The following is a 15,390-nucleotide window of genomic DNA, read 5'->3' as shown; positions in this document are numbered from 1 at the left end:
TTGAGGAAGACAATAAGAAATGAAAAACTTATTTTGTATTTTTACACTAGAAATACGAAAAAAAATATCGTAGAAGACCAATTTTTCCTCTCTTTCCGCGCTGTGGACTCTAAGAATGCCTTTTTTTTCCATAACCATCGTGGGTTCGGTCAAGGCCATAATAGAGACGACTGTGTGTTGAGAGGGATGAGGCACAACATATCCGGGACGGACTGTACACGAAAAATTCCCGGGGTTGCTCGTCCATACTCGATCTTGGTTCCCAGAGCGTCAGGCTGATATCACAACCGCCTCGACCATCTGGCCGTTAATGTCAAAACTATAAATATATCACGGGGGCATGTACACGGGCAGAGTTTGGGCATTTTAACAACTTCCATTTGGGAATAATTGGAATATGTTATTAAAACAGTGCACTCATATGTAACTTATATTTATTTTGTATACGTTTAGTTTATGTTTAGTCTACTGTGTTTTGTTACTCTATATACAGCATATATATTGTAAAAATCCAGCAAAAAGTAGCATCCTCCATCATTTGAACCCAAATGCTATTGCTGAATCTTCAATAATCATTTGAATCACTTATTTGGAAATACGGCAGAAACTCGATTATGGGACCAGGGCTCTTTTGGATAATTCAGAAACGCATTTGTTTTTGTGTTTTGAATCCATCAACCACTGAATTTAAAGTTTCACGAACAATGAATAGTGTGATGTAATTACTGTATTACTGTATAATTAATTTACCTTTAAAGTAAATTAATATTCTCAAAATCGAACGTAATGGTAGAAGGGGTGTCAATAGCTTGGAAACTAATCCCAGAAAGAATAGTGAAGCATTCATTTAAAAAAGGTTTCATCACTAATGCTCTCAATGGCTCATAATACGATATGTTAAGGGAAAATGAAAATAAAGGCTGTTCAGAAGAACCAGATTCTGAATGTGAAGTAGACTGATATTGATTTAGATGCAGATATTGACATGGTAACTTGTGTATAAGGGATATCGATGCTATTAAATTTTGATGTTTCAAAGGTCAAGAGGATGGGAGGATAGAGAGGATGGTGTTATATCTCGAGAGGGATCGGTCTTAGTTTCGGACTTTACTCGTTATTAGTATTTACAATGTTTTAAATAAAACTCGTCACTGCCCTCAAAGGTAGTGACGAAAATTCAGCGTTTTGACATTTTATAATAATTAATAATGTAAGTTTTTTATGGTAGAATCTCATAATAGATGGCGCCATACACATTTTTTTTATTGATAGTATGATTAATAATATCAAAGTTATTTTTAAAATAAAATCTCTTAACAGCCGGGAAAGTTATGCAACTCGTAGCTGGATTTTTTATAAATATAAAGATAATCCGAACTCGTACAAAACATATTTTTAAAAAATCCTGCCGAAGAATAAGCAAAAATTTTTTAACGATGCTCTCTACTTTCATCTTACTTTTTCGTTTCTTACTATTTTTTTCTCATACAGAGGTTATGACCTTCATTCGTCTCTTTCGTAATTTCATTTTATTTTCTATTTTATTTATTTATTTATTCTTTACACTTAAATTACAGGGTTTTTAAAACTTTCCGCCCCATGAGCGCTAAGAGCAGGGATATTTTTTGCATGCTTTGCGATTTTTTATTTCTCTTAACAAAACACCAGAAACTGCATAAATTTATCGTGTAAAGTGAAGACAGATTATGACGATTATAATGTTATTACGTAGAACATCTGTGTAAATAACAGTGATTAAAATACATAAGGAATTTTTTAAATTGAATTTATTTTATCGAAATAATCATTTAAACTCAGACACTAGAAAAGTTCGTTATATTTTTCAAATTGAACTTTTATAACATTGAAATCCAAATTTAATTTAATATTAGACGATAAATGTTGATTTTATGTTAAATTATAAATCGTCTTTAATTCTCAAGAGACATTTTAAATTATCTTATTGTCTTCCGTTTCAATAATTATACTCTGACTAAAACGTACCTAATTAATGTAAACGATTATACATTAGACAAATTATATCGCAAGAACTTTCTAATTTAATCTGAAAAATAGGCTAATTAAATTTATAATTAATTTTAAGATATAGAATATAATTAATTCCAATTTATCTTAATCTACGAGATAAGTTGTTCAAATAATTAAAAACAAACATATAACTTTTTATATATTTCTATGCCACGATCTGATTTTGAAAACTTGTTTCCTACTTGATATTTTCTTCATAGGAAGTTTAATTTCGAATTTTTTTAAACAGTAGAAACTCCATTAACCGGGATTATTATGGGAGGCGTATGTCCGGATAATCGAAAACAATGGATAATAAAATTCACATTTACAGAATTAAATTTTCATTTATTTGACAATACGAATTCGACAAAATATATTTTTAATGTTCTTACATTTATCCACTACATAATTAATTGTAGGTATTGTTCGCTGTAAAGATAATAAACGTTTCCGTTTTGTTTTATTTTTGTCTCTTTCCGCCCTGTGTATATTAAGAGGGCCTTTTTTTTAGCAAGTCCGTCGTGGGTTCGGCCAATCTCACATTGGGGAGAGGGAGTGATAAATGGGGCCCGACATCTGGCAGTAATATCATTAGATTGATGAAGAAAAGATAATTTATGGTTTTAAACCGAAAAATTAATCACTGATGTATTGAAATATTAATTCTAAAAAATGATAAATTTTAATATATATTGATCATCTTTTATATTAAATATAAATTATCTGGGCTATTAAAATAATTGTGTTACTGTTATATGTATATTCCGATATTAAATTGTTTGTTTATTTCAGACAAATTCATACGTGATGTCTTTATACAATATTTAATACATTGCTCAAGTGTATATTTTGCTTATAAATAAAATTAGATATGAAAATACGAATAACACTTATCAAGCTATTTCAAAAAATAAAAACCCACTAGTAGCAGAGTGGAAATTTTCGGATTTAGTGGTCCAGTTAGCCGTAGAAAGTCATCCCGGGAGGCATCCCCCTTGGATTGTAGGATTGTATAGAGGTAAAGCAACACAACACGTGAGCGATCTGCCAAGCGGGTTTCTCCCGGAGAACTTTCTATGGGAAATTGCTCCCTATTTAGGTGTTAGATACGCGAAGAAAACACGGAAAACTCCACGTGGCTAGTCTATTGATGGCACGAGAACCCGCGACCGACTATTAATTTAGTGGTTTTATCCATTCAGCCACTGGTGGGGCCCCACTTAGCAGATCGACCTTGAGCTGTGTTGCTTTCTCCCGGAGAACATCAATCCAATCCACAAAAAAAAAAAAAAAAAAAAAAAAAAAGAAATTTTGCTTTTTGTAATTGTTTATTGTTTTATTTTTTTAAACTTATTATTTAAGTGATATTTACGTAAAACAGAATGGAGTTATTCTTTCCGAGAAATAAGCAACTTTATTGTTATTGTATACCAATGTCAATGAACAATCGGCGAAAACCCATTCAATAAATACAATAATTACTCACGAGTCAGATATTTCTTATAATAATACATTAGATTATATAAAGAAATATTTCTTACGCAGACTTTTTTATTGAGTTTAATGTGTCGAAATATTAATTTCGCTTCGTAAAATTCAATATAAATTATGAAATAATAGTCTTGTTCAATCAATTAATCGATAAACTTAAACGCTATTTTTGAAGCATTCATTAATCTGTAACGAAGGACGTTATTCTGTATAAGTCGACGTAGAAAATCGAAGGTGGTAATAAATTATGACAAACACTTAAACTTTATATAAGATATTAATGAATATTTAAGTGGTATAATAATTAATTAAATCGTGTTAAGAGGAATTTTATCTATCGTATTTACCGGCGTATAAGATGCACTCCATTTTCAGATAGTAATTTTCGAGTAAAAAGTGCGTCTTATATGTCGGCAAATATGGTAATTTATGGAAGAACTATAGAGTTCTATAACGGTGTTATAGATCTCTCTATAACACCGTTATAGAAATATACTCTATTTATATACTTTATATATCAAGTTCCGGATGCTTTTATAGGTAAACCTCCGAACAGCGGTCACTGATGGGTATATTAATGGCCGTGGCTTGGAGGTTATCTTACATGCACGTGTTTAAGAAGTTCCCGAGAAAGTAGACGCTGTTTACAGGTGGCCGATATTGGAGGTTCGATTGTATTTAACATTGTCATTTCTGTTGTAGAATTAAATGCATTAATTAAAATTTGTTGACCTAATTTTTTGCTTTACATTGCATAACTATTTCTCTCGCGCAATACTTTTAAGTTATTTATTATAATTTCTAAGCATATAATAATGTTATTATTATATTATTATTATTTACTATAATTATATCTTTTTCATTCTTTTAATTATTTAATCGAACGAATGCACTTCATTTGGTAGTTTTTTACATTATGCTAATGACGGCAGTAAGAAGGTCATTCGGCCGATAATTCCTTTTTTTCCCTCTAAACTACCAATCAGTAAAAAGGAAAAATATATTTAAAAATTTTATAAGATTTTTTAATATTTTTATTATATATATTATCAATAGAATATTGTTATTTTTTATACTGGCCTATAATTAAAGAAATTGTTTAATTATAAGTCCAAGTGAAAGTACTGTACTGTACATTTGAGAATATGTTTTAATCAGGAAAATCCGAAAATTGTTTTCACTAATGGTTTTTTCCCCAATTATACATTAATATACGAGTGCTCGGTAAATAAATGAATTAAATCAACGGTTATTTTTAATATCACATTTTTTTCAGAATAATTTTAAGATTTTAACTGAGAACGTCCGGTTTAAAACGGGCCTTAAACAGAGGTATCGTACTGAGGCCCACTTACGGAATGTTGTTATAAGTAGGGCCGGATTTTAGGCGATTAGAGCGATTGGTGCCAATCGGGCCCCGCGCTTGAAGGGGCCCCGCATCACGTCAAAATTTATATATTTAAAAATAGTACATGTTGCAAAAATAAATATCTAGGTATATTATTATTAAAAATAAAACAACATATTTCAATATGTAAATTAACAGTTAATTAACTTTGTTATTTAAAGTTTGAGGGGCCCCGCAAAAAAAAATTCAATCGGGCCTCGCACCTATTGGATCCGGTGCTGGTTATAAGTTTATTTGGTCTACATAATACAATACAAAAATATTATATTACTATATATAAACTTGTAGGTAGGGCCGTCGTAAGTTTAGTATCGGGCCCAAGGTAGAACGGGTCCCTTTTTTTTAGCAAATGAAATACGTAGAATGTCTATTTATTATTAAATAGCAGTATTAAATATTTACGGTTTGTAATTAAAAATAACATGAATTCTTGGAGTAGGAACCACTACGGAGCTCCTAAGGCCTGCATTTTTTCGGGTCCAGGGAAAAAATCCCCAGTTCCATTTTAGAAGGTCCCGTCTCGAGATATGAAAGGAGACGAATTACCAAGGCACTTTTACTCTAATTGAGTGTTTCTGAATTTTTAAATAGAAATTATAAAAGAAAGAATAGTTTAAAGAAACGGTATCTATTCATGTAAATGCACTAAAAAGTAAAAAATAATTTTTTAGCTTTTATGGTATTCTTGGTATTATGCAATCATGGTATCAAGCAAAAATGAAAGCATGGGGCGCTCATGTTTAAAAATATTCTTAGTTACATTTTCTAACAATTTTTATGGACTTTCCACGAGCGTTCCATGTTTTTATTTTTGGTGGCATAATAACAAGATTACTGTGAAAGCTGGAAAAGAATGTTTTTACTTTTTAGTGCATTTATGTGAATGAATACACTAAAAAGTAAAAACTAAATTAAATTTTTTTTAAATAATTATTTTTTTCTTTTTAGTTTTATCTATACAGTAAGACTAAAAATGGGCATAGCTACGTGTAGCGTCACTGTTATCAGATTTGATGTACAAATTTTAATTTTTCGCCAATTTTTTTGATAATTGCTAAAATTGTTTGCAAAGTCCAAAAAAGTGTATTGCAACTTTGCATTCATAGAGTATGTATGAATGCAAAGTTGCAACTAGATCAAAAATTGGAAAGAGTAAAAATTGAGTTATTTTATCTGGACAGACAAACAGACAACTTACGGACAGACAGAGTAAGTTAATAAAACGCGTGTAATAAAATATTATTAGTTTTGTTTAAATTTCCAAGAAAGTATTTTTAAGAGTAAGCAAACATCGATTTTGGAATTAGATTTTATTTTTAGTATAAAAACATCACGAGATACAAATAAATGAATTAATGTTTATTTACACTCCTGTTATACAATTGTATGCTGCATTTTGCGTGATAAAGTGAATGCCAAAATTGGGTGAAATATATAAAATATGAAGTGTATATATATATATATATATATATATATATATATATATATAATTATGGTGAAATAGAAATAAGTGAAAGGTTTTGTTAAAAATATAAAAATTTCTTTGTAAAAGTTAAATCAAAGGTTAACATTTTTCACTTCAGTTTGCTCCATTCTGTAGGATTGGCGTTGAGTGGAATGTTTCTGCTTGTGTTTAACGAGTAGAGCATCCGCAAAGAATAAAATTGCCGTTATAAAAGCCAAAATGGCTCCCAAAACGCCTAATCCAAATGACCAAGATAAATAATTATGATCAGGATAAGGCATCCAGTCTCTTCCGTCACCCAAAGCTCCAAATATGATAACGGCCAAAGTGCAACATATGGCTGTCACAAAAAAAATCTGTTATTAATTCAACTAATTTATTATTATAAATTATGTTCATATAAATCTATAATTTTATTTTTAAATGTTTATAACAAGTTTAAGACTAGCAAAATCAGTTTTTATACAATGTATGCAAAACGAAGACTCGGATCGATTTTGCAAAGAGGGAGAAAAATATAAATTTAGATTCAATTATTTAAATTTTTATTCCGAGTTTGCATTAATTAAATATACTATTCACAAAACAAAAAGTTCAATATTATTAGAACAAAATGCTTGTAATTGAAAATTAGTAGAAGCCAATGATTTTTTTATATTAAAATATAATATATTTAAATTTAATATATTAATATAAATTTAATATACCCGAGCCCAATGTTTCGTCGTGTAAAAATTAATTATTTAAATAATCAGTAGAGATAACAAAAACCATTTTTGAATGACAATCAACCATAGTTTTTTAATTATAGTTTCTTCGCGCCGATAAACGTGATTTAAGAATCATTTTTCAATTTATTTTGGAGAAAAAGTTTAGTCTAATGTCCAAAAAAGTTCTATAATTTTTATACGGTTATTATGAATTATTTTATGTTTTGTCTGACTGTTGCGAAAGTCTCTTTGAATGCTTCCATTTTTTTTAATTATTCCTAACACTTTTTTAAAATTTAGTTTGTTGAAATCCTTTCATTCGATAGGTGTTCATTTTCTGATTCTTATATCATATTTGCCAACTAAAAAAATTACGTTTTGCAGACGTAACAACTTTCATAAAGAACTGTATATTATTTTAATATACTCAACATTTTTATATCTTTCGTAATAAAATTTATATTAAAACTTTAAGTTATTCGTGCGTAATTATTGCGATTATGCTATATCTAAAGTTCATTCTCAAAACTGAATTCTTTTCTCACTGCAATTTCTTGGTTTATTTTGTTAGTCATAAAATTTGAGATAATTTTAATTATTTAATTTATAATAAATTAAAATTATTTGGGCTTAGCGAGAAGAATCGTTTTTTCAACTTTGAACAGAAGCCAAAGTATCAAGAGCCACAATATGCTTTAACATATTTTTTAAAAGAAAATATCCGTAGTTAATGACATTTATTTTAAAAAAATGAAATTCAGAAACAAAAATAAGTAGAATGAGATATTCGATGAAAATATAATGAACTTAAATGAAATAAGTACAGTGATCCTTTCTAAGATTACAACACAGCGGTATAATTGGATACAGAGGCTCGATGCCAACTCTGCTGTTTTCATTACCATTGCTTTTTTATTATTATTGTCCTTGTTCTATTTTACGTTTAGTTTTGGTAGTAGAGTTGTCTTACCACTGCCTTTTGTTTTAAACTAATTTTGTTAAAGTCTGATATAGTATACTGCAATTTTTTTTTCTTATTATTATTTTTTTTTTATTCATTTCTTTTTATCTTTCCACTCCACAACCAATTTTCCTTCTGTTATATCACAGATAGCGTATTTAATAATTCTAATACACTCAAACCTGTTTTTGTGCGGTCTTTTTTTTGCGATTTTTTACACGTGCAATGTGTTTTGTGCAATTATTTTTGTGCAGTAAACCAATTTGATTGAAATTCATATACCGCACACAAAAAATCACACAAAACAAATCGCACAAATAAAAAATCGCACAAAAATAGACCGCACAAAAACAGGTTTGAGTGTATTTTACAACACTTTTTTCCAAAAATTTATCCGTCGGGAATTTTCTCATCACGTAAAATTAAATTTTAAACCACCCCGTTTAACGCAAAAAAGTAATCTTGCGTTAGCAAAATATAGAGGTATTATTTTTGCTTGTAGTCTATAGAGTGTTAGAAAGTTCGTAGAGGATATTATATATATTAGATTAGAAATAATGTATGTATTATATACAGTATATTATTTCTTGCACGATCGTCTGAATCATGAATTACAAAATTAGAAATGGCACATATCTATGGATATGTGCCATATATAATTTTCTTTTGTTGTTAAAGGAGTTTTCAAGTAGATTAAATATTTATAAATCTGGTTTATAGGTTTATTTATCATTATATAATTACTAATCTTAAATTGCATATTTCTTCTTACGGAAGTAATAGCCTAGATTAGAAGTCTCCAAAGTGATCGATATCGACCCCAAGGTATTTTCAAGGATCGAAAATTAGTCTGGAATTAATTGAAAACGGTTCATTAAAAACTATTAGTCTAGTGGTTATGTTTATGACAGTCCAGGATGATGTAAATTTGCACACTGTAAACAGATCTTTTTTATTAATTAAGACAGTGCGTGGATTAATGCTGATTCAACGAATTAATTAATTTATTATTATTATTATTATTATTATTAACTGTAACTTATTAGCAAATATAGAAGAGGGAATTGAAAGGTCGAAGAATTCTTGAAGGAATCGACAGTTAAAAAGTTTGGGAACTCCTGGCCTAGTTATAAATGTGCTAATAAATAGAGTGGATTCAAAATAATTAATTCTTGAAAAAATAAGTGAAAATATTTTTGTAAAGATTTTTAATTAAAATTGTCTTAAACTAGATTTCGGCAGAAAACTTTAATGCCATTCATTATAACTGACAAGTGACTATAATATGCAGCACGAATGTGTTGCGTATTATAGTCACTTGTCAGTAACTTGTCAGTGAATAACTTGTGAAATTTCTGTTCCAAACAATTGTGAATTTACGGCGAAATATCTTTTAAATTCACTCTTCGATCATCATTCACTAGATTTAAATCCTTAATGTAGATATGCATCTTATTCTTAATATGTCATCAATGCTGGACAAATAAAGACTTAAAATTTATTGTAGTCGTTGGTATTCGGATCTTTATTTTTTACAGCTTACGTACGAAAATTCGTTAGAAAACATCGTGCTGTGTTTTTGTAAAACCAAACAATTTAAATAGTTACAGTTTTCTCTAACGAGCATACAATTTAAACAAGTAATAAATATATCTTGTTTTGTTTTGCATAACATTCCATGGTCATTTTTTTACCCTATTAAATATTACTTGTTATGCTGTTTATTTATTCCTGTTAATTGTCATATCGAATACCTAAAAAAATTTCTATAATCTATTTATTTTTTGATAAAGAATTATTAATATTTCGAATCATCTTTATTTTTTTAACTATGGAATGTAAGCTATGTCAAGGATTCAATAGTTCCATTCAATTAAAATTTTGAACTATTATGTGTTAGTTTTTAATAAATAATAATAAAACAATTTATTTTAAAAATATATTTGTGTTTGGTATATTGTAAATTCTTATTGCTATTTATCTAAATATTTATATAATTAATAATTAATATAATAAACGTGTTTGATAGTAAATTAAACCAGTATGTAGAAGACACGTGAAAATAAATGTCTTCATAAGAACTTTCTTAAATACTAGCAGAAGATATAAAATACACAAACAGGGGCGGATTTACATGAGGACTAATAGGGCTTAAGCCCTGGGCCCCCAAGTGTCAAGGGCCCACAAAAATCGAATTATTATCATAAATTTTTAATACTTTTTCATTAACAATGAGCACTTATCGAGTGGTAAAAAATAGTTAATAGGTTAAGTTATATTAGGTTTGGTAAAAATGGGGCCCCATTGGACTTCAATAAGCACTAGGCCTCGAAAAACCTAGATCCGCCCCTGTATACAAAGCAGTCAGTGTTTTTTTTAAGGATCTTCCCCGCCTAAATACGTAAAAGTGCTAATAAATTTGTAGACTTTATAGCTAAAAAAAATAATTTATGTTATCAATAATCCCTTATAGCTTTTTTATACTCGGATAATTTTATTATTTATACTATTTTTTTCGGTTTCGTCACTGTCATTTGAATGTTGGTGTGGAAAACATTGTTTATATATTTATAAAACTATGTAGCCACAATTAAATGGTTCTATTGACGTCTGAAGTAAAAATGAAGTATCACTCTTGTGTGGAAATTTTTTATCCTCATTATTTCATTATATTCACGTTTCATTAAGAATAGCTTAATTTTTATTGAATTAATGAGCTATAAAATTTAATTAGTAACTTACTCTCATTCATGAATTGTTAACACAAAAACACGATTAAAAACTACAGGTATTCCTTGATTAACGCGATTAATTAATCCCTCGATCCTACCGAGTATATCAAAATCACGTTAATCAAAATACGGTTTTATATTAAGTAAAGACAGCTGGTAAAGCCGCGTAAATTAAAACTTCTGCCGCATATATAAAGGGATTACCGCAATTAATTTCGCGCGTTAATCAAATACCTCTTTAAGAAAAACGGCGTTAAGCAGGGATACCTGTAATTTTACTGAAAAATGCAATAAGTTATCTAAATAATTTGGCTTAATTTTTAACTCTAACTCTAATCAATATTTATTGTAATGTATGTATATAAATATGAAAGACATTCTGTACGTATAAAAATATAGGCCTACATAAATTAATTAATGTATGTATAGTCTGTAAAGCGATGAATGATGAAAATAAATGAATTTATATAGTCCTATTTATATATTTTTGGAATCAATTAAATGGTATAATTTGATATCTTGCAACTAATTACTGATATATTACTAAATCGATTCGTACAAAACTTTTTTAAACATATTAAGAATATTTGTTTACATAAACTTTTTGGCTTCGTATTAGGTATTGGTGTCTTGTAAATTACTTGACATTTCTTATTATAAATTATAACAAAGTCAAATTAAATTTAATATAAAAATTTCGTATACTGTATATGATTGATTAAAAGATGTTTTAAACAGTAGAAAAATTCTAATTTGCATCCTTTACACTTTTAGTGGGTATCCTTAATTGAGAAAATTCGAATTAATTGCTGATTAAATAGACTATAAATTTAATTTTATATCTATCCAGAAAAATCTACAATTAGTAAAAAATGAATAATATAAAATAAATTTTACTCGAAAAAACAATTAACTATCGCTGATAAATGTAATTAGGTTGACGTAATAAGCTCTATTTTGTTGTATAGCATAATACTGTGACACGATCACATCAATATAATTAAGTCTGTAATAAATATGTGTACTTAATACGATCAAAATAGTTTGAATTGTTTAGAATAAATTTCCATTTATATTGAATAATTATGGTATTTGAGTTCATCGTAAATGTACTCAAATAGTATTGATCCATTTCTAGCGTATGTTTGTTTATAATCTTCAAGAAATATATAGAACTATTATAAAACAAAGAAAAATAATAAAGGTTCAATAATGGTAATGGAGTTGATTCTGAGCTGTTCACTTAAATACTTAATTTATTCTAATTGAAGTCTAAAATAAATTGTTGTATTAATTCTATAATTGTATGGCACTGACCGCGTTAAAACTATCTTCTGTTTCTTTTGTGACAACACAAAACAAATTTCTTGTGTTTCTTCACAGAGGAGACACAAGATATCTTGTGGTGAAGAAACACAGTGTCTTGAGACTTGTGTTTCTTCTGTGAAGTAACACAACAAGTCTCAAGATAGTTTTAACCCGGTCTAAATTTTTTTGCGTCACGATTAAGTACTTACAAGATTTCCTTCATTAACATGACGTAATTTCCTTTCTTTCTATTACATTCCGATGAATTGTTGTTTTCTTAATGATATTTAAATCTATGCTTTAATATTTATTATTATTTATTATTAATATTATTTAAAACTAATCGAATTTGTACCATATAATAATTATTATATAAAACGTACAAATTAATAAATTGATAGATTTTATATTTATAATATTTACTTTAGTGTGAAACTCGTAAAGAAAAAGAATAATTAATTATTATTAATTTTAACTATATAAGAATGTCAATTTTATTTTATTTTAATAACAGTTTTGACGATTAAGACTTACCTGCAAATAGTGTTATAATGCCAATTCCAATAACCATCCCTTGTTTCCCACTACGCATACATACCAATAAAATAATTGTCAATAGCCCCGCTACTAATAAAGCTATTAATCCTAAAGTGAAAAATACTTGTACCGCTACAAAAAATGCTGAAATTATAAACAATATAATTAATATTTATATATAGGACATTCATGTACAGTACAGTACGCATGTAAGTAGATAAACTCTACGCATTAGCGTATAAAGTCTATACGTCTATAAATCTATATACAGTGTAAATAAATATTAATTAATTTAAATTAATATTATGAATTAACGTAATTAAAATATTTAATTGAAATTTATAACTTTAATTGTTTATTATTGTCGTTTAGCCACAAGGAAAATTTACGTAGCTTGTATGTTATTTCCTCTACGATAATTTATCTAAGATTGAAATCAAAAGGATTATAACTACTTCCGTAGATTGAATTATAGATTTCTAAAATTAAATATGTGGTAGGAAACATAATATGAATCATTAAAATCTGCAGTAATTTATTTTGTAAGCTATTAAGACATTGTTGTTATACTTTCTTTTTTTTTTATTGTTATTTTTTGTGAGTTCCACTTGACAATAGCCAGTTTTCAATACTACAAAATAAGTTCACCATATAAAAATATACAGTATATGTTATAGTATGTAATAATTATGACTTTATATAACTTTATATTTACATTACATTATGGGACTGCTAATTGTGTCAATTTTAAAATAATTCAAAATATATTATTTTGTAATATTTACATTATTGAAGAATCTTGTTTTATTTCAAAATACAGTGGAAGTTGGTTAACTCCAATCGAGTTAACCAGATTCCACTGTATTTAATCATTTAAAAATATTTCAATTAATAAAATATTAAGAGAAAATCTATATTTAATGAAATTACTTACGTTGCAAAATAAAATCTCTAAAAAAGTAATATTCTTCATCGAAGATCCACTTGCAGGAATACGGTCCGTAGTCGTGTCTATATCTTCTATGATATTGATAATCGTTATAGTCATCGTATTCCCGATTATAACATATTTCCCATAATCCTATTTTGTGAAAATTCTGATGAGGATTTTTTCCATCGGCAACTAGCCAGGACGGGGTGGAAAATGATATAATCACAACAATTAGAGTAAGAAAGACGAAAAAGACAGCGACGTAAAGCGCTCGGAAAGCCATTTTCAAATGAATAATTCGAGTATACGATTGAAATATTATGTAGAAGTTGTGTCACATAATAGGAAATGACGTGTTGGTTGACTGTCCACAGTGATTTGCAATAAAGAAACAATCAAAGTTTCTCCTCCCCATCCTAAATCAGAAGTAGGTTTCGTCCTTTAGATGACCGAGTCGCTAACTTTGTTTTCGCGTCCTTCGTGTGCCGTATATTATTTTATTTTTTATTTTTTCACTTAGGTTAATTGCTATATGAGGCAAACTATACAAGGTCGCCATTTTGACGTAATATTTATAATATATTGTCACCGGAAACAAAAATTGCAACACGAGCTATTTGCGATCATTCAAATTCGTTAATGATTGTTTATAACATTTTTTCCATTTTATTCTATTTGTTTAAGGTTTAATAAAATGTTTATAAATAAGGAAATTAAGAATATGAATTATATTAAAAATTTAATTAGAATTATTCGAGTATAAGCGCAATTAAAATTTAAACAAGAAAGTAGTTTAGTATTACACAACTTAAAAAATAATTGTAAATATTTTAATTGATATTTTATAAATAAATTTTGAAATTTACCTTATCATTTTTTATTTATATGAGGTTCAATATTTATTAATAAAACAATAGGAAAATAAAGTATTTTATTGAGAAAAAAATTAATTTACTTTGTTCTTTTTAAGTATTTTTGTGCTTCGTAATGAAAAATTTATAATAGGTCATCATTGGAAGCGATATATTCCCCTTCTTTTTCTTCTTCTATAAGTCAAAATCATTTTGTATTTTACTTTTTATTTGTATAATTTCATTTTAATTTAAAAATTTTATTATAAAATAACTTTTAACAGTTATTATTTAGGAATCAATTCGTTCAAATTGAATTTTTATAACAACTACGACCGTTGACAGATGATTGGAAAGTAGAACATAACTCACACTCCAATGCATTTGTCGAAACAAAAACTCTCTACGCGGAAGATTATATTTAGTAGAGAACAATTAAAATATGTCTATTAATATTCAATAAAAATGACTCAAGAATTTTCACTGTTAAGACTTTTTTTTACTATTTCCGCCTTGTGGGCACAAAGAGGGTCTTTTCTTAATCATGTCCATTGTGGGTTCGACCAGGCCCACAATTGGACGAGTGGGTTGTGAGGGACGGGGCCTGGCCACTCACGAAAAATTCCTGACCTGAGATTGTTCGCCCGAATTTGATTCCGGTTCCCCAGAGCGGTAGACCGATATTTATCTTTATTGAAAATTTATAAGAATTCGAATATTTTAAAAGTTGATAATTAATATTTCTAAATAGTTGTACTTGCTAATTAATAAAAACAATTATTATAAAATATAATTTTCAATATACGATAAATTAAATTATTATTGATTTTATTAACGTATTAACGTAAGTTAATATAGTGTAAAATTTATTAGTTCATATTTATTTATTTATTATACTTTTTCTTATTTGAATTAGGTTTATTTATTAAATATTAAAATATATAGAATCTGAATATTCCAATTTA

The 15,390-nt window shown here is 27.8% G+C and overlaps 2 protein-coding genes across 4 annotated transcripts in view; one reads left to right on the top strand and one right to left on the bottom strand.

The window, feature by feature from the left end:
* Positions 1–15,390, top strand: part of LOC136973217 (uncharacterized) — a 232,433-nt gene that overhangs the window by 195,119 nt on the left and 21,924 nt on the right. The gene's annotated exons all lie outside the window — the stretch shown is intronic.
* Positions 6,222–14,186, bottom strand: LOC136973220 (uncharacterized). Its single transcript, XM_067267923.1, has 3 exons — positions 13,578–14,186; positions 12,641–12,787; positions 6,222–6,735 (listed from the first exon to the last, which is right to left on the bottom strand). Exons 1-3 carry the CDS (start codon positions 13,855–13,857, stop codon positions 6,488–6,490), a joined length of 675 nt encoding a protein of 224 aa, XP_067124024.1. The 5' UTR covers positions 13,858–14,186; the 3' UTR covers positions 6,222–6,487.

The sequence above is a fragment of the Centruroides vittatus genome, unplaced genomic scaffold (genome assembly GCF_030686945.1).
Source record: "Centruroides vittatus isolate TY-2023 unplaced genomic scaffold, ASM3068694v2 contig_3118, whole genome shotgun sequence".
Taxonomy (NCBI): Eukaryota; Metazoa; Arthropoda; class Arachnida; order Scorpiones; family Buthidae; genus Centruroides; species Centruroides vittatus.
Note: the sequence above shows the minus strand (reverse complement) of the source record. Positions and strands in the feature narration are given on the sequence as shown.